This window comes from Mustela erminea, chromosome X (genome assembly GCF_009829155.1).
Source record: "Mustela erminea isolate mMusErm1 chromosome X, mMusErm1.Pri, whole genome shotgun sequence".
In the NCBI taxonomy this organism is placed as follows: domain Eukaryota; kingdom Metazoa; phylum Chordata; class Mammalia; order Carnivora; family Mustelidae; genus Mustela; species Mustela erminea.
The window spans coordinates 52,847,743-52,868,200 of record NC_045635.1 but is presented as its reverse complement, the minus strand read 5'-3'; the positions used below and the strand labels follow the sequence as shown (position 1 = coordinate 52,868,200).

The following is a 20,458-nucleotide window of genomic DNA, read 5'->3' as shown; positions in this document are numbered from 1 at the left end:
CATGGGAGCAGGTCTTTATGTACCAAACTGATGAATCCCGTGATTCCCACCAGGTGCTCTTCTCCCAAGGGAGCCATGGGAACCCGTGAGCACCTCTGCACCATGTGACTCCACAACTGCCAGCAGCTGTGGGCTCGCATGTGCACCCTCCTCTGTAGCTCCTAGATGACACTGTGTGCTGCCCCACCCCTGGGTGACCCCAGCGTCTCCTCATAGGCCACTCTGCCCTGAAATCTGTCCTTGTCATGGGTGCAAGCAGTTCTATATCTCCCCTAAGATGTTTGACAGCCCACACCTTTTAGTCTTTTTCAGGATGGTCAGACAGAGGGCGGCCTTCCTAACAGGTTGGCCCCACAGTTTATGGTGTTCAGAGCTGAAAGCCCCCTCTGGGCTTCCTGAACACAACCAGTCCCCCTATTCCATTGCTTAAGCACTCCATTGGTTTAGGCTCTCCCATTCTTCCTGAGTCTTCTGGAACCCCAAAACCACAATGGTCCACCTAGAATTTGGCCCTACTCACCCCCTGTGCCCTTTTCAGAAGGGGGTGCCTCTCACTAGGATGGATTTCCAAGGGTTTCATTTTTTTTGCTCCAGTGTTATATCAATTTCCAGTGGCAGGCTTGTGGAGGCTTCCTCTCCACTCTGCTTCTCTTCAGATATTTTCCCCAAACATTCGAGATTCCACACCTCCTACTTCAAATAAAAGTAGTCATTTTTCTGCTTGTGGAGATCCAGATAAATCTACTTACATCTCAGGTTGAATTCATGTATATTCAGAATGGTTTGATAGATATCCAGCTATACTTGAGGAACTAGGTGAAATGAAGTCCTCCACTCAGTCACCATCATGCCCCCCTCTCCCAAAGTCCCTGTTTCTGTGTAAATTTCTGATCTATATTACTCATGGGTTGTGTCTTCACTTATAGGGTCCCTCTTCCTATTTCTTGCAGGACTGGCTTGGTTGTCACATATTCTCTCAATTTCTGAGTGTCCTGGAAACTCGTTATCTCTCCTTCCATTCTGAATGAGAGCCTTGCTGGATAAAGTATTCTTGGTTGCATGTTCTTCTCATTTAGTACCCTGAATATGTCTTTCCAGCTCTTTCTGTCTTGCCAGGTTTCTGTGGTTAGGTCTGATGTTATTCTGATGTTCCTCTCTCCATACATAAGAAATCTCTCCCTAGCTGCTCTCAGCATAGCTTCTTTGGCTTAAGATTTGCAAGCTTCACTATTATATGTCAGAGTGTTCCTCTATTTTTATTGATTTTGAGAGGGATCCTCTCTGCCTCATGGACATGAATGCTTGTTTCCTTCCCAAGATTAGGGAAGTTTTCAGTAATAATTTGCTCGAATAGACCTTCTAGAGTCTCTCTGCACCTCCTCTGAGATCCCTGTAATTTGGACATTGGTTTGTTTCAAGGCATTATGAAATTCCTGAAGCCTTCCTTCATGGGCAATTAGTTGTCTTTCTCTATTTTCCTCCACTTCATTCCTTTCTATTAGCCTGTCCTCTAGATCACTTATTCTCTCTTCTGTCCCATTTACCCTAGCTGTTAGAGCATTCAGTTTAAACTGCATCTCATTCATAGCATAGTTTGGCCTCTTTAGATCTTATTTCCACCCTTAGAGATTCTGTATTTTCATTTACACTTTTTAAAGCCTAGCCATTAACTTTTTGATTGCTATCCTGAATTTTATCTCTGACATCTTGCTTATATCCATATCGATTAGCTCTGTTGCAGAGAACACTGCCTCTGGTTCTTTCCTTTATTCTGCCCAGGAAAGGATGGCTGAGTGAATGAACAGAGTCCAAAATATCAACCATGAGCCAAGACATATTCACCTTGGAAAAAATGTGGAGTGGTTTGAAGCCATCAAAGAAAAGGAAATAAACCCAAGATGAGCCAAAACAATAAAAAGGGGGGGTAGATACTATAATCTCATAGGGTAGACAAAGCAGTGTGATCTTCTTGTTCCTGATTGAATTTTGGCTATAGTGAAAAAAGGACTAGAGTAAGGCATAAATCTATAAAATGTGGATGTGAGGGGGGAAAAGTTAAAAGGTAATTTAAAAATATAAGTTGGTAAAATAAAACTCTAGTTGAAATGGGGAAAATGTTCATAAAAATAAGAAATATAAAATTTTAGACTAAGGGATAAATGATTTGGGAGGAAACACCTGGAACTCAATATATTGTTTTCCCCTGGTGCTGGAGTTTTACAGTCCTGTCAGATATATAAGCCTGTCATTCACCAGTTCTTCCTGTCTGTCTTCAAGGGGAGGGGCCTGCTGTTTTGGCTTTCCAGTGTCTTGCTTGGGTGGAGTTACCCCACCCCTTGTCAGGGGGATGGGCTTAAGGTTAGCTGGTCTTCTGTGTGGCTTTTATTCCCTGGTGGCTTTCTTCACCTCTTCAGAAGGTCAGAACAAAACCAGCTGTGCCAGGATCTCTGGCCCAGAGCTGCAAGATCATGGTCCCCCTTCTTCAGTAAACTCTCCAAGTCAACCATACTTCTTTAGTAAACCCTCCAAGTCAAACCATCTCCACTTCCATGTTCACCAAACCCACAGACTCTCATCGTTTGCCCCCACTGCAATTATCCTGGGGTGAGCCCCCAGGGTCCATGAGCAACACTTCACTTTGTGTCTGCAACTGGGAGCTACTGAGAGCTTGCATGCATGCCCTGCTTCACTGCTCCCAGATCACAGCTGGGTGCCATCCTACTATCCTTTCTGGGACCACCACTGCCCTGAGAGCTGTTGCTCAGTCATAAGCTCAGCTGTTTTGTCACTCCCAGGGATGTTAAATGGCCTACATGTCCCAGTCTTTTTCAGGGTGCTTAGGAAGAGAACAGTCTCCCTACTGGTCTGCCTTGCAGTTTATGGTAACTGGAGCTGAGAGTCCCTTCTGGGCTCACTGACCAAAACCAGTTTTCCCACTCCACTGCTTGGACACTATTTCAGGTCAGGCAGCCCTGTTTTTCTTTGTTTCTGGTATCCTGAGACCACAGTGATGCATGTAAAATTCTGCTCTTTTAATCCCTGTTCCCTTTTCAGAAAGGGATGTCTCTCCCTGGAGAAGGTTTCTAATGGTTCTGAATTTTGCACTTCTGGTAGCCAGCTTATGGAGGCTCCATCCCCTGTCTTTTTATCTTCCAACATTTCCTGAAGATTCATGATTCTGCACTTCCTACCTTGCAAAAAGCTGTTGTTTTTCCATTTGTAGAGTTCCAGATGTATTTTCTTACATCTCAGGCTGAATTTATGTGTGTTTAGAATGGTTTTATAGATATACAGCTAAATATGAGGGACTAGATGAACTGAGGTCCATTACTCTCCCACCATCTTGCCTCCCCCCTTTTTTTAATTTAAAGTCAATTAACCAACATGTAGTATATCATGAGTTTCAGTTGTAGTGTTCAAGAGTTCATCAATTGCATATAACAACTGTTATTATTGTTGTCTAAAAACAAATAACCAATCAAGGGCAGAACACAGATTTATATCCAGGCCTGAATCTAAAGCTTGTGTTCCCTTCCTAATATTGCTGTGCTTAATACAGAAAAAGGTTGTACGGTGAGCACTGCCACAAACTGGCTCTACGACTTAGTGTGATATACTGTATCACTTTGAATCTCATTAGTTTCTTATCTGTAAATTGGGATAAGGATAGATGAAATTCAGATTGTTCTGCATGTAATCTAGAGGAAGAAATTGGATGTCTAGATAGGAGGGACTCTAAATAGTTAGTTTATTGACCAATACAAATCAGTTTCATCCTTTGCAAGACAGTTGAACAGGTATACCAAGAACCCTCAATATGTTTATGCTGTTTAGTCTGGGCAACCCCACTTAGGCAGTGTGGAATAGTGGGTGGCATTAGAGAGCCCTGCATTCAAGTGTTTACATCCCATTTACTAGTTCTGTAGTCTTGGGCAAGTTAATACCCGAACCTCAATTTCTTTCTTTTTTTCTTTTACAAATAGGATAATAACACCCAACGTTTTTACCCTTTCCTAAGGTAACAAAATATAATAATATGAAAAGAAGTTTTGAATAAAGAAAAAATTTTCTCCCATTGCCCTACCCACATAATACAGTACTCTTTGTGGTTCTGCACCACTGATGGTCACCTCTTAAGGCAGTATCCACAGGAGAGAGAAACTAAAGACAAAAACAGGCTAAAGCCAGAGGCCAGTGTCTAGTGTGTAGAGCAAGAGCACCCATGGGATGGGCTGGAGCAAAGATGAAAGCCAAGTACTAATGCAGAGGACAGGAGATGCTAAACCTGAGTGATGAATAACAGCTAGGCAGTACCTGAAAACCAGAGAGCACAGAGAGCCAGTGGGAGGAAAACAATGTGCTCTATAGGAGCCTCCTTCCAAATCTTTGTGGCTCTTTCATTTAGGCAGGCTTCAAATGGTGTTAAAGGTCTTTGAAACTGTGCCAGTATACTTTGTGCATGTATACTTTGAAAAATTCAACCTAACTGTATATACTTTTTAATTGAGTATATCTTCAACATTTTCCATGTCACAAGTATTCATAGTGATTCTTTTTTTTTTTTTTTGAGGAACTAAAAAAGGAATTTGTTTATTGAGGGCAAGAGGATGCAAACAATATAAAAATCAAAAGCTTATCTGACTTTTCTTTCTCTGCTTCTCAAATGGGGGTTGGATTTTATTTGTAAATTTTCTGAGGGTCCCCAACTGCCAATGGAATCCTTTATACAGAGGGAAGCTGTGTGACAGATTCCTTGAGAGACCCTTCGGAAGAACTCTCATTGGGTAGGAGTGGTGCTCAATATCGCCTATTTCTTTCCCTTCTGCTTCATGTGTACTACAAAATAGTCATTGCATGCAATGGTGAGCCCTGCGATTAGCGAGAAGAAGCTCTGGAAGCCCACTTTGCCATCTCGGCACTGGTCGAGGTCCTTCATTATTTTGTCCACGGCCAGAGGGTCTTTCTGATTTTCCAAAAATCCAGGGAACTCCTTTTCCATGAGTACTCGCAGGTCCTCCTTTGTTAAGTAGCCTTTTTCACCAGCAAACTTGTGAAATGTGAACATCATGGTTTCCATGGCATGTTCCATTTGAGATGGCATTTTGGTGAGGTCTGTTGAAACCTTGGCCCGAGGCGCAGCAGGGACGATTGGCTGGGTGGGACGCGCGGCCAGTGACTCATAGTGATTCTTTTAATGGCTTCCTACATATTGCAATTTTGCTCATAGTCCAGAATGAGTATTCCTGTATATTAACTTTTTGTTTCCTCTAATTATTTCCTTAGAATAAATTCACAGGTGTGCACTTACTGAACCAGAGAGTATACAATTGGGATTTAACAACCATATATAGGTTTTATTTTTTAGGAAAAGAAATGAACTATAGTTCTTCCATTACCCTTTCTCTTCTGGAAGAGAGGAGTAGACCCTGTAGAGCAGTGCTGTTCAATTAACCACATGTGATGGTTTAAAGTTAAATTAATTAAAATTAAATAAAATTAAAAATTCAATTCTTCAGCTGATTTAGCCACATTTCAAGTACCCTGTATCTACATGTGCCTAGTGTATGGGAAAGTATAGATATAGAACATTTCCGTCATTGTAGAAAATTTAATGGACAATGCTCCTTTAAAAGTTTCTCAAGGGTCATGTTTAGCATCTTGGGTGGGAGTTATTTGTGGTGTGGGACTTTCCTGTGCATTGAGAGTCTATTTAGCATCTCTGGCCCTTGCCCACTACATGCCAATATTGCTCTTTCTTGAATCAGTCTAATAACAAAAACCATAACATTATCCCCTTTTGAGACCCACTGACCTTCAATCTTAGAATAAAGGATCTTCTACTTTTGGGGGAGGCTTCAGGTTAGATCTGCCTGGAGAAAAAAAGGCTTAGAAAGATGGCTTAGAAAAATAGACTTGGCTGAGGGCCTAAGTCCATACTCCATTCCCATTTTCCTCTCTTTTCCTGCTCATCTGTTTCTTGTTTTTGGTAATTGTAGGAACAAGACTCTGCAGATGGAGAAGATCAAGTCACGTTTGAAGGCTGAGTTTGAGGCCCTTGAATCAGAGGAGAGGCACCTGAAGGAATATAAGCAGGAGATGGACCTGCTGCTACAGGAGAAGATGGCCCATGTGGAGGAACTCCGACTGATCCATGCTGATATCAACGTGGTATGTGGATGGCTTCCCGAAGCCTACCTCTGGGCCCTTTGAGGAATAGACAGTAGTGAGTACTATGGCCTCTGCTTGAGATGTGGCTGAGGCCAACTTGGGGAAGTAAGCATCAGTTGTGATGGAATGGAAGAATCCAGGAGTTCGAGATCTAGCTCTGGCTCTGTCACTGACTGACCATATATCACTGGACAAGTCCCTCTTTCTCCTGGGCCCCATTTTCTCACTTTAATATGACAGGGATTCAGTCACCTCTAAGGTCTCTTTCAGCACTAATGTGTTCTTATCCTGGGAGTCTGGGAGTTGAGAGATCTTCCAAGTAAGGGCTCCAAATCTTCCAAGTAAGCTAAACAATCCTTGTCAGCCTACTAAAGTGTAGCCCCCTCATTAGAGTTTCTCTTTTGGAGATACCTGAAACAGGGGAATAAACTGCCTGCTAAGGTGATAAGTTCCCCAATTTTTGGAGTTATTCAAGGATAGTCTGAATGATCACCTGTCTGGACTACAGAATTAATGGACCAGGAGGAAAAATGGAAGTGTTGACTTATAAAGTCCTCTCCAATCCTTAGAGCCTAGGACAATGAGAAACATTTTTCTTTTTCTTTTTTTTTTTTAGAAATTACATTTGAGGGGTGCCTGGGTGGCTTAGTGGGTTAAAGCCTCTGCCTTCAGCTCAGGTCATGATCCCAGGGTCCTGGGATCGAGCCCCACATTGGGCTCTCTGCTCAGCAGGGAGCCTGCTTCCTCTTCTCTCTCTCTGCCTGCCTCTCAGCCTACTTGTAATCTCTGACTGTCAAATAAATAAGTAAAATCTTTAAAACAAAAAAGAAATTACATTTGAAGGAGTTTTTATTATTCTTGGAAAACTTATTTCTATGGCAATACTTATTTCCTCACATTGCCAAGCCTGGGATCTTAAAGGAAATAGGACTATGATTTGGATAGCAGGTACTTGGTATTTTCTATCATAAGATCACAGGATTCCAGGGTTTCATGAGCTGCTGCCAGCGAACAGAGTATACAAATCCAATACAAATAAAAAGTATTAGTCACAAAGGGGCTGAAAATCTAAGCCAGTGGAAGTCAAATTTAAGCATGAATCCAGTTCACCTGAAAAGGTTCCTGAAACATAGATTATTGGACTCTACCCCAGGATTTCTGATTTCTGTATGTCTGGGGCCATGCTTAAGAATTTGCATTCCTGGGGCGCCTGGGTGGCTCAGTGGGTTAAGCCGCTGCCTTCGGCTCAGGTCATGATCTCAGGGTCCTGGGATCGAGTCCCGCATCGGGCTCTCTGCTTGGCAGGGAGCCTGCTTTCCTCTCTCTCTCTCTCTCTGCCTGCCTCTCCATCTACTTGTGATTTCTCTCTGTCAAATAAATAAATAAAATCTTTAAAAAAAAAAAAAAAAAAAAAAAAGAATTTGCATTCCTAATGAGTTTCCAGATGATGCTAATGCTGCTGATTTGGTGACTACATTTTGAAAACCAGCCTTGGAAGCTTAAGCCCTGTGTCTTTGTCTATGCTTTCCCCCTAAGAAGCATTTCTCTGAGGAAGTTTCTTAAGTTTCTTCTTTCTGAGTCTCAATTCTCTGATCAGTAAAATGATGGTGGGATGGACTAAATGAACTCTTAAGTGCTCATTTAAGGTGCTATATTTGAATAATAACTAACATTTATTGAGAGTTTACTCTGCAGTAGCCCCTTTACTGAGAGCTTTATATAAATTCAGTCACTGAATCTTTATAAGATTTATATGAGGTAGATACTGTTATTCTTTTTCCAATTCAGGCAGTGAGTTTTCTCAAGTTTATTGTTTCTCAGATCACAGAGACAATGGAGAATATTCCCTGTTTACTCAAATCAATCTGGATTAGAGATGTAGAAACTATTGTTATCATCTTATAAAGATGGAAAAAAACCAAGGCTTGACAAGAGCCACATAGAATAAATATATGGTAAATGAAGGACTTGACCATAGATTGGTCTGGATCTGGGGGCTGGGCTATTTTATTCACTTAGCTGTAGATCCTTGCAGAGAATGATAGTGTCTTTTCTCTGTACCTACCTCACTCTGTGTTCCAGATGGAAAACACCATCAAACAGTCTGAGAATGACCTAAATAAGTTGCTAGAGTCTACCCGGCGGCTACATGATGAGTATAAGCCACTGAAGGAACATGTCGATGCCCTACGCATGACTCTAGGCCTGCAGAGGCTCCCTGACCTATGTGAAGAGGAGGAGAAGCTCTCCTTGGAGTAAGCTGCCTATTTCCTGTCCCTGTAACTTACACACAACACATACACATACAAACACATACACACACAAAAATACAGAGGTGCATAGGTACACATAAAACCTTATTTAAAAGTCATGTAACACAGTCCTAGCTTCAGGCCTGTTAGTTACGGACTCATTTTATGACCTTGGGCAAGTCTCTGTATCAAAGTTAGGATGATTAGACTAGTATTACCAAGTAATTTTTAAAATTCTTTGTGCAATTTTGATAACACAAGACTGTGTCTATGACTGTGTGTGTGTGTGTGTGTGTGTGTGTGCGTGTGTGACTCAGGTCACCTCACAAGTCAAGGTCTAAAGGGGTGTCTAGAAACCTTTGGAAACATAGAAGCCTGGGCATTTATGGTCTTCAGGGGCTAGCCTTCAGCTTCATCTTAAGACACAGAATTAAGAACTACACTAATCTTACAGAGAGAGTCCAATTCAGTGGAAGGAAGCACACTTCCTTAAAGTAGGGCAGGCTGTCTGTGAAAGTGGTGAGCATCATATTCCTAGAAGTATGTCAACAAAGGCCTGAGGATACTTAATGAGACTATTGTAAGGGTTCATGGGATGAACAATAAGCAAATGCCCTTTAAGGACTTTGCTAGCCCTGGTAGTCTTTATTTTCTGGATCTGTCAAAACCAAGGAGGAGGAAGATTACCCTTCCCAGCAGACAATGGCCCAGATACCCAATGAGAAGAATCTTTCCTGGGGAGTGTGCAGAAACTCTATAGTGAGCCACAGCCCAACCCCTTTGGTTCTGTGGCATGGAGTCTTTAAGAGGGGCAAGGTTATCCTTGCTTTCAGAATGATCCAGCTAATGTCTTTCATCTCCAAAGTTACTTTGAGAAGCAGAAAGCGGAGTGGCAGACGGAGCCTCAGGAGCCCCCCATCCCTGAGTCTCTGGCCGCTGCAGCCGCTGCTGCCCAGCAACTCCAAGTGGCTAGAAAGCAGGACACTCGGCAGACAGCCACCTTTAGGCAGCAGCCCCCACCTATGAAGGTAAGTGATCTGGCTAGGGGTTGTGGAGGAAGCAAAGTATCTTCATGGAGCCCCATGGAAGGCTAGGACTGGGGCTTTGTGGTTACCAATTTGGTGCCTTTCTAAAGTAGCCTTTGCTTGGGACACAGAGGAAGGGTTGGTGTTTATGTGCTATAGCAGACCATCTTGTTTTATTGTTTCATATTCCCTAAGGGGCTACAATGCAGGAAAGTTGGTGGCTCTCCTAAGCATAATTTTTAAAAGTTAGAAATAAGACCTGTGCAAATATATAGTGACAAAGTGTTTTTTTGTTTTGTTTTGTTTTTTTTTAATTTATTTTTTTTTATTTCCAGCATAACAGTATTCATTATTTTTGCACCACACCCCGTGCTCCATGCAATCCGTGCCCTCTATAATACCCACCACCTGGTACCCCAACCTCCCACCCCCCGTCCCTTCAAAACCCTCAGATTGAAGGGGAACCCTCCTACACTGTTGGTGGGAATGCAAGCTGGTGCAGCCACTCTGGAAAACAGCATGGAGGTTCCTCAAAATGTTGAAAATAGAACTGCCCTATGACCCAGCAATTGCACTATTGGGTATTTACCCTAAGGATACAAACGTAGTGATCCAAAGGGGCACATGCACCCGAATGTTTATAGCAGCAATGTCCACAATAGCCAAACTATGGAAAGAACCTAGATGTCCATCAACAGATGAATGGATCAAAGTGTTGTTAATGAGGTAGTCATCAGGATTACAAAACTGGTTCCAAAAGCATTTGAGAAACAGATAACTATATAGTAAGAAAAGGAAAGGAATGCTGAACTAATTTTGCAAAATTAAATACAGAACTGGTTGATGTCCTACAGGGCAATAAACTATAACCTTTGTGATTATCTTTTCTTTGGAACAGAAATATTCTGCATTTCTACTGGGCAAAAACCATTTGTAGCTTATTAGCATAAGTCACAGTTTGGGCCCTGATCAGTAGTAAATAGTCAAACCAAAGGGACAGTCTCCTAGAGCAGGGGTCAGCAAACTAGAACCCACAGGCCAAGTCTGACTTGCTCCCAGTTTTTGTAAATAAAGGTTTACTGGCATACACACATGTTTTTTTTTTGTGTGTTATAATTGTTTTCATGTAAAACAATTATAGTTGAGTAGTTGCAGCTAACACAATGTAATCTGAAAAGTCTAAAATATTTACTCTCCTGGCATTTGCAGAGAAAGTTTACTGATACCTATCCTAGAGAATTAAATAATCCTTAATAGGGCCTGTTGGTCCATGTTCCAATATAATGTTAAAATGCTATGTAATTCTCATTTTGCCTTATTTCCAAATTCTGGATATTTTACCTCAATAACTCTCTTTGACCCTCATCTCCTTATAACCTTTACTTCCCTTACATCTGGCACTGACCTCTTTACTTGGGTCTCACTTGTTGAGAAGTAGTAGTAATCTCTTCCTGTTGGGAAGTCATAATTTCTTTCTGGACCCTTGGGGATCAGAAGGCTGAACCATTGTCTAGAAGAATCTAATTACTAACTTTCTTTATCCTGTGTTCTTCCACCAGGCCTGCTTGTCATGTCATCAACAAATTCATCGAAATGCACCTATATGTCCTCTGTGCAAAGCCAAGAGCCGGTCCCGGAACCCCAAAAAGCCAAAACGGAAGCAGGACGAATGAAGAGATGGAGAACACATAGAGCTCTGCTACCATAACCCTTCCTCTTGGCCAGAGTGATTAATGTCCTGATTTGAAACCACCCTACCCCAACTCTACTGAGTTTCCTATTTGATGTGATGGAAACACGACCCTTCTCACTTTGTTCTTATTTCTTTCTTCTCTTGGGGTTTCTGACTTAAGAAGAGATGGTTCAGGTGCCAGTGACAGTGTATCTGATGAGCCCTTCTCTCCCACCCACATTTTAATCCCTGCCCTTGTTCAAAGCTGAGGGAAGGGCAGAAGGGCCAGATATGATTCTCTCCTCTTGTGTCTGAGGCCTGGGGCCTAAGGGTTGAGGGCTGGAGGAGGTGAAGGCTCCAGTGTGCTCCCTCCCTGTACTTTTGCCTTAGGCTCTGAAGGGACAGCAGTCTTCTTGCTGGACTTTCCAGAAGACTTGGTGTATATATCTTCATCATATGCCCCCTAATTTCATCTCATCTAAGCAAGGCCCAGAGGAAAGTTGGACAAGCCCTCCTTTCCATTCATTTAGGAGGCTTGGCTGCTATTATGGAGTTCACTTCCATGCCAGTCCCCCAGATATGCTGAAGTTCTCAAACACAGGTTGTGTGCCCAGAGATCTTGAGGCCTGCAGGCTTTTCCCATTACCTTCATTTTTCAAATCAGTCGCAGAAATTCCCTCTGCAAGTCCTAAATAACTTGCTGCCTAAATCATTGGGCTCTACCGTAGGGAAACCTTAGGATGAGAAGGGCCCAGCACATCTGTTTTACCAAATGTTCAAAACCATTTTTGTTCAAAACCATTATTCTGGCATTTACTCAATGATATATCCTAGGGGTTAGAGGCATGAGTTGAGATTCAAGTGAGTGCTGACCATTTTACATATGTAAAAGGGTGGGACTTCCCTTCCATTCATCTCTCCCTCTCTTGAGTTTGCCCTCTTATGTAAGGTAAGGTAGCCTCAGCTCAGGTCAGCTGCAGGCTACCCCCTTTCCAATAGATTCTGTTGGTGGCCTTCCCTTACAAAAGAAAAGGCACTGGACTCCCCAGGCCTTCAGTTCTCCTCTCTACCAAAATCAGATTGCTAGTCAAGTCACTCTCAGACTTAAAGGACAGAGATGGGGGTTGTCTTTAGATCCAAGTCTCAGTCCCTGACTGGGTAAAGGGGGTATTTTCCCTTCCTTTCTTAACTGTAATTTTAAGTTGCCCCAGTGTTTTTTTTTTTATTCATACTATAAAAAGTTCCTCCACTCTTTGAAAGTAAGAGTGTTATGTCTGTACAAATTCTTTTAAATAAACATTTGTTCATTGAAGTGAATGCTGACAATTGTAAGTACCAAGTAATAGAAAAGATACAGTGACTTTTCCCTTTCTGGGTAGCTCTTAACTTTTACTCACTCAACCCTGTAAGTAAAGGAACCAAACATACCAGTGCACAATAATTTATTATTGTTATAATTCTCATTTATTCACTATTTACACTGTGCCAGATCTCTGCAAGATGTTTTATGTACATGATTGTATTGAATTTTTAAAACAATCTTTCAAGCTAAGTATTTTTATTACCATTTTCCAAAAAGGTAAACCAAAGCGCAGAGAAATTAAATAACTTGCCCAGAGTTGAATAACTGGTAAGATACTAAATAACTTAAATACATACATACATACATAACTTAAATAAATAAATAAATAAATAAGTTAAATAACTGGTTAAGTAACTGGGCTTTAAAGAACTAAAGAGAAATTTCAAGATTTGAATCCAGATTTGATTCTAGAGCCCATATGTTTCTACTCTTCTCTATGATCATTTTATTTCTTTAAGCCATTCTCCCTTTGGGATGGCTTGATGATAGGAGTAGTTGAAATAACTCTAAACTAGAAATTAAGATCTAGGAATCCAGTGACCGATGCAAGAATACAATGGCCTGGTTCCCCATAGAGATATAATAGGGAACAACAGTGAAAGACCATTGTAGTTTCAGAGCAAGACCATCCTAGTTTCAGAGTTCTCCATAGGGTGTACTGAGGTTTCCATTAAGACTGGACTGTAGTTCATCAGCACCCTCTGCTCCATCTTGCCTTCTCTAATGTTTCTCCTCTACAAGTGTTAATTCCAAGGCCTCCCTAATTAACATCCTGTACATTAAGTAGTCCCATAGCTTCCCAGTAACCCATTAGCTGACCAAAATACCTCTGTGCCTCAGTGTCCTCATGGGGAAAATGAAGGATATAATAATACCCACTTCTGGGGCTGTTGTAAGAGATGTTAGGTACATAGTAAGTACTCAATAAGTGTTAATTTCCTTCAGATAGATTGAATGACTAGTCAAAGAAATACTATTTTTCTTACCTGATATTATGTCATCACCCCAGATTTTGTTCATCTATAAGCATGCTTTTGAGGTGGCCTGGGTTCACTGTGGGCAAAGGGAGGACACTCAGCTGTGTGACTGGGGGTATATCCTAACCTGTATAGGCCTCAGTATGTCCCTATAAGTATATGAGAGGTGGTTAATTGCTCTGCATCCTTGGACACTGGAGGTCAGATGTGTTAATTCTAAAAGTCAATTTTCACACCACTAAATAGATAGCCATTTCCCAGAGATGCTTCTGAATGGGAAGGAACAATCACGTGTTGAGCATCTATACCTGTTAGCCACCGAGTGGGGTTCTATTACCTTACTTAGTTTCCTTGGTTCATTTATCAACTGTTGTGAAACAAACCAAAACTTAGTGGTTTTAAAGCCACTCATGATCTGCAATTTATACAAGACTTGCTGGGAATAGCTTATTTATATTGCATGTGATGTTGCCTCAGACAGCTTGGCTAGGTCTGAAAGATCCATGATGTCGACACTCTCATGTCTGGCACCTCAGCTGGGCTTCCCAGTCTTCCCGCATGCCTTGTTAGTATTTTATCCTCCACAGCCTCCCCTCCTTTTGGCCTCTCTTCTAAGTAGATTAGTCATATTTTTTCATGTGGTGCCAGGCTTCCAAAGGGTAAAAAACAAAGCCTTTTGTGGCATAAGACCAGAAAGTAATATAGCAATACTGCTGCTGCACTATAGCAGTCTAAACAAGTCACAGCTAACCCAGATTTAAGAAGTGGGGAATATCCTAACGGGAAGGGCGACATGCTTGTCAGAGATGAGAGAGATTGCTGGCCATATCTGCAGACAATCCATCACAATTCCCAACAACCTTGCAAGGAAGGTGTTATTTGTGCCCATTTTATAAATGATGAAACTGTGGCTCAAAGAGGTAAATTAATTGCCCAACAACTAAGAAAAATGCACAGCCCAGGTCCCTCTTACTCTAAGGCTGTGTTCCTTCTACCTAACTACACTACTGGCAGGAAGTCTGAGACCTGCTTAAAGCAAAATGGAATTAAAAGAAGGAATTAAAAATAGAATGAAATAAGAAAACAATGGGGATGGACAAGAGAGAAAATTTGAGGGGCACCTGAGTGGCTCAGTCGGTTAAGTGTTTGCCTTCAGCTCAGGTTCTTGATCCCAGAGTCCTGGAACCAAGTCCCACATCAGGCTCCCTGCTCCCCCTACCCTTCCCCCTGCTCATGATCTCTCCCTCTAAGGCTCAGATAAATAAATAAAGTCTTTAAAAAATGAAAAAAAGATAGAGAAAAGGTGGAGAAGGTGGAGAGTAAAGGAAGTTAATTGCATGGTAGAATTATTTACACTTCAAGCACCTTTTCAACATTCTCTTTTGATGCTTATATACTTATGTTAATACCCTGTACTGCTAGTACAGCATGTATTATTATCATCCATATTTTAAAGATGAGACCCAGAGAGGGGAATGGACTTGACCAAAGTCACAAAGCAAGTTAAGAGCAACTAAAACCACAACTAGAACTCTGGTCTTCCAGTCTTGGAATAACCCAGTCTGAGGACTTCTTTACATTTTTGACACAGTGGGGATGATTTTTTTAACTTGAAGTTTTGTGTTTTCTTACCATATTTCATTTTTTTAATTCAAAATTTGATTTAAAATTCAAGTTAACACATAATGTAGTATTAGTTTCAGGGGTAGAATTTAGTAATTTATCGCTTACATTTAACACCCAATGCTCATTACAAGTGCCCTCCTTAATGCCTAAAACCCATTTACCACATCCCCCCACCCACAACCCCTCCAGAAATCATGAGTTTTTCCCCTATACTTACGAGTCTCTTAGTATTTGCCTCCCTCTCTAATTTTATCTTATTTTATTTTTCCTTCCTTTTCCCTATTTTGATCTGTTTTGTTTCTTGAATTCCATATATGAGTTAAATCATAGTATTTTTCTTTCTCTGACTCATTTTTATTAGCATAATACACTCTAGTTCCATGCATGTAATTGTAAATGGCAAGATTTCCTTTTTTATGGCTAATATTCCATTAAATGTATATACCACATCATCTTTATCCATTCAACTATTGGTGGATATTTGTGCTGTTTGCATATTTGGGCTACTGTGGATAGTGTTGTTGTAAACATTGTGGTGAATTTACCTCTTTGAATCACTATTTTTGTATCCTTTGGTTAAATACCAGGTAGGGCAACTTGTGGGTCACATGGTAGTTCCAATTTACCTTTCTGAGGAATCTCCATACTGCACCAGTTTGCATTACCCGCCTCCAAACAGTGTAAGAGGGCTCTCCATTCTCTGCATCCTTGCCAAAATCCGTTGTTTCTTCAGTTGTTAATTTTAGCTATCTTTTTTTAAAAAATAAATTTTTAATTTATATTTAAATTTAAATTTTTAAATATAAATTATTTATTTAAATTCAATTTAGTTAACATATACTATATTCTTGGTTTAGAATTTAGTGATTGGGTAGAATTTAGTGATTCATCAGATGCATATAACTCCAAGGGTTCATTACATTAATGCCCTCCTTAATGCCCATCACCAATTTTGCCTTCTGCCCACCAATCTCCCCTCCAGCAACCCTCAGTCTGTTTCCTAGAGTTCAGCATCTCTTACAGTTTGCCTTGCTATTTTCTCTTATTTTATTTTTCCTTCCCTTCCCCTGTGTTGAACTGTTTTGTTTCTGAAATTTCACATATGAGTGAAATTGTGTGGTATTTGTCTTTCTCTGACTGACTTATTTCGCTTAGCACTTCACCTTCTACTTCAACTGATGTCCATGCAAATGGCATGATTTCATTTTTTGATTTCTGAGTGACATCCCATTACATATATATATGTATATATATGTATATATACACACACACACATATACAAACACACATATATGTATATATATGTACATATATACACACACATACGTATATATGCATGTGTGTGTGTATATATATATATATATGAATGACATCCCATTTTATATATATATATATATGAAATTCATATATATATGAATGACATCTTTATCCATTCATCTTCTGATAGACAACTGGGTTATTTCCATATTTTGGCTATTGTGGGTATTGCTGCTATAAACATTGGGATGCCACTTCAAATTACTGATTCTACCTTGTGGATAAATACCTAGTACTGCAGGTGCTGTGTCATGGTGTAGCTCTATTTTTAACTTTTTGAGGAACATCCATTCTGTTTTACAGAGTGGCTGTGCCAGTTTGCATTCTCAAAAACACTGTAAGAGGGATCCCCTACCTCTCCATCCTCACAAGCATCTGTTTTTTCTTAAATTCTTAATTTTAGCAATTCTGATTGGTGTGAGTAGTATCTCATTGTGGTTTTTATTTGTATGTCCCTGATGCCAAGAGATGTTGACCATTTTTTCATATGTCTGTTGGCTTCTTTGGAAAATGTCTGTTCATGTCTTCTGTTCATTTTTTGACCAGATTACTTATTTTTGGGGTGTTGAGTTTCATAAGTTCTTTACAGACCTTGAATACTAGCCCTTTATCTGATATATCACTTGTAAATATCTTCTCCTATTACATAGGTTGCCTTTTAGACTTTTTATTGTTTCTTTGCTCTGCAAAAGCTTTTTATTTAGATGAGGTCCCAATAGTTCATTTTTCCTTTTGTTTCTTGGATTTTGAGCCATGTCTCGCAAAAAAATTGTTCCACTGTAGGTCACGGAGGTTGCTGCCCATGTTCTCCTCTAGGATTTTGATGGATTACTGTCTCACAGTTAGGTCTTTAATCCATTTTGTGTTTATTTTTGTGTATGGTGTACAGTGGTCTAGTTTCATTCTTCAGCATGTGGCTGTCCAATTTTCACAGCACCATTTGTTGAAGAGACTCTATTTTTTATATTGGATATTTTTTCCTGCTCTGTTGAAGCTTAGTTGACCAGAGTTGAGGGTCCTTTTTGAGCTCTCTCTTCTGTTCATTAATCTGTGTGTCTGGTTTTGTGCCAGTACCATGCTGTCTGGATTACAGCTTTGTAACATAGCTTGAAGTCAGGCACTGTGATGTCTCCAGGTTCGATTTTCTTTTTCAATATTCTCCTGGCTATTTGGTTTCTTTTCTGGTTCTATACAAAGTTTAGGTTTGTTTCCTCTAGCTCTGTGAAAAATGTCAGTGGTTTTTTTTGATAGAGATTGCATTGAATGTGTAGATTGCTCTGGGAAGAATAGACATTTTAACAATAGTTACTCTCCCAATCCAAGAGTGGAATGGTTTTCTATTTTTTTTTCTTCTTCAATTTTTTTCACAACTGTTTTGTAGTTTCTAGAGTACAGATCTTTTATCTCTTTGGTTAGGTTTATTCCTAAGTGTCTAATGGTTTTTGGTGCAACTGTAAATGGGACAAATTCCTTAATTTCTTTTTCTTCTGCTTCATTGTTCCACTGTAGGTCAAGGAGGTTGCTGCCCATGTTCTCCTCTAGGATTTTGATGGATTACTGTCTCACAGTTAGGTCTTTGATCCATTTTGTGTTTATTTTTGTGTATGGTATACAGTGGTCTAGTTTCATTCTTCAGCATTTGGCTGTCCAATTTTCACAGCACCATTTGTTGAAGAGACTTTCATTCTGCCAATGGATATTCTTTCCTGCTTTGTTGAAGATCAGTTCACCATAGAGTTCAGGGTCCATTTCTGGGTTCTCAATTATATTCTATTGATCTGTGGGTTGGTATTTGTCCTAGTACCATATACTCATTATGATTACAGTTTTGAAATACAACTTGAAGTGGGGAATTCTGATGCCTCCAGCTTTAGTTTTCCTTTTCAGCTTTACTTTTCTTATTCAATCTTTTCTATTTCCATACAAATTATAGGATTGTTGTTTCCAGTTCTGTGAAAAAATGACAATGGTATTTGGGTTTTTTTTTTTATTTAAATTCAAGTAACCAACATCTAGAACATCATTAGTTTTGATATAATGTCCAATGATTCATCAGATGCATGAAAAACCCATTGCTCATCACCTCACATGCCCTTAATGCCCATCACCCAGTTACCCCATTCTGCCACCCACCTACATTTCCACAACCCTCAGTTTTGTTCCCAGACTCAAGAGTCTCCCATTGTTTGTTTCCTTCTCTGATTTTTCCCATTCAGTTTTCCCTCCCTTCTCCTATTGTCCTCTGCCCTATTTCTTTTTTTTTATTTCTTTTCAGCATAACAGTATTCATTGTTTTTGCACCACACCCAGCGCTCCATGCAATATGTGCCCTCCCTAATACCCACCACCTGGTTCCCCCAACCTCCCAACCCCCGCCCCTTCAAAACCCTCAGGTTGTTTTTCAGAGTCCATAGTCTCTCATGGTTCACCTCCCCTTCCAATTTCCCTCAGCTCCCTTCTCCTCTACATCTCCCCATGTCCTCCATGTTATTTGTTATGCTCCACAAATAAGTGAAACCATATGATAATTGGTTGATAATTGATAATAATATCTCTGCTTGACTTATTTCACTCAGCATAATCTCCTCTGCCCTATTTCTTATATTCAACATATGAATGAGACCATATGATAATTGTCTTTCTCTGCTTGACTTATTTCACTTAGCATAATACCCTTCAGTTCCATCAATATCTATGCAAATGGTAGGTATTCATCTTTTCTGATGGCTGAGTAATATTCCATTGCATATATGAACCACATATTCTTTATCCATTCATCTGTTGAAGGGCATCTTGGCTTCTTTCACTGTTTGGCTACTGTGGACATTGCTGCTATAAACATTGAGATGCAGGTGCCCGTTCTTTTCACTACATCTGTATCTTTGGGGTAAATACCCAGTAGTGCAATTGCTGGGTCATATGGTAGCTCTACTTTTAACATCCTGAGGGACCTCCATACTGTTTTTCCGAGTACCAGCTTACATTCCCACCAACAGTGTAAGAGGGTTACCCTTTCTACACAACCTCTCCAACATTTGTTTTTTTCTTGCCTTGGTAATTTTTGCCATTCTAACTGGTGTGAGGTGGTATCTCATTGTGCCTTAGATTTGTATTTTCCTGATGGAAAATTATGTGAAACATTTTTTCATGTGTTTGTTGGAGACACTTCTTTGGAGAAGTGTCTGTTCATGTCTTCTGGCCATTTCATGACTGGATTATTTGGGGTTCTTTTGGTGTTGAGTTTGAGAAGTTCTTTATAGATCTAGCCCTTTAACTGTAAATTTGTCATTTGCAAACATCTTCTCTAGTTCCATACATTGCTTTTACTTTTGTTGACTGTTTCCTTTGCTGTACAGAAGGTTTTTAACTTGATGAAGTCCCAATAGTTCATTTTTGCTTCTTTTCCCTTGCCTTTAGATAGTGTCTTGAGAGAAGTTGCTGATGTCGAAGAGGTTACTGCTTATGTTCTCCTCTAGGATTTTGGTGGATTCCTGTCTCACATTCAGGTCTTTCATCCATTTAGAGTTTATCTTTTTGTATGATGTAAGAGAATGGTCCAGTTTTATTCTTCTGCATTCCAATTTTCCCAGTGTCATTTATTGAAGAGACCATCTTTTTTTTTTTTTTTTTTCCATTTAATATTCTTTCCTGCTTTGTCAAAATCAGTTAACCAGAGAGTTGAGAGTCCATATCTGGGCTTTCTACTCTTTTTCATTGATCTATGTATCTCTTTCTATGCCAGTACCATGCTGTCTTGATGACCACAGCTTTGTAATGTAGTTTACAGTGAGGCATTGTGATGCCGCCAGCATTGGCTTTCTTTTTCAACATGCTTTTGGCTATTCTGGTCTTTTTGGTTCCATACAAATTTTAAGATTATTTGCCCCAGCTCTGTGAAAAAATATGTTGATGTTATTTCAATAAGGATTTCATTGGATATGTAAATTGCTTTGGGTAGCATAGAAATTTTAACAATATTTTTTCCCAGTCCCTTAACATGTAGTGTTTTTCCATTTCTTTGTTTCTTCCTGAATTTCTCTCATAAGTGTTCTGTAGTT

General features: G+C 40.1%; 2 protein-coding genes across 4 annotated transcripts in view; one reads left to right on the top strand and one right to left on the bottom strand.

Annotated features, from left to right (window-relative positions):
* Positions 1 to 12,766, top strand: part of ZC4H2 (zinc finger C4H2-type containing) — a 71,839-nt gene extending 59,073 nt beyond the window's left edge. Inside the window, exons 3-6 of one of the 3 annotated variants that reach the window (XM_032330706.1) lie at positions 5,997 to 6,168; positions 8,251 to 8,423; positions 9,286 to 9,448; positions 11,005 to 12,764. In XM_032330706.1, the coding sequence (XP_032186597.1) occupies positions 6,013 to 6,168; positions 8,251 to 8,423; positions 9,286 to 9,448; positions 11,005 to 11,118 (606 nt within the window). In that variant the 5' untranslated portion in view covers positions 5,997 to 6,012 and the 3' untranslated portion in view covers positions 11,119 to 12,764. Of the gene's footprint in view, positions 1 to 5,996; positions 6,169 to 8,250; positions 8,424 to 9,285; positions 9,449 to 11,004 lie in introns of all 3 variants that reach the window. The other 2 variants (XM_032330708.1, XM_032330707.1) reach the window with 2 other exon arrangements.
* LOC116582885 (protein S100-A10) lies at positions 4,553 to 5,187 on the bottom strand. The gene has a single exon (XM_032330709.1). The coding sequence runs from the start codon at positions 5,099 to 5,101 to the stop codon at positions 4,808 to 4,810; it is 294 nt and encodes a 97-aa protein (XP_032186600.1). The 5' UTR covers positions 5,102 to 5,187; the 3' UTR covers positions 4,553 to 4,807.
* Positions 12,767 to 20,458: the final 7,692 nt, after the last annotated feature.

Coding starts and splice junctions, on each gene's coding strand:
- LOC116582885 (XM_032330709.1), bottom strand. CDS start 5,101: ATGCCATCTCAAATGGAACATGCCATGGAAACCATGATGTTCACATTT.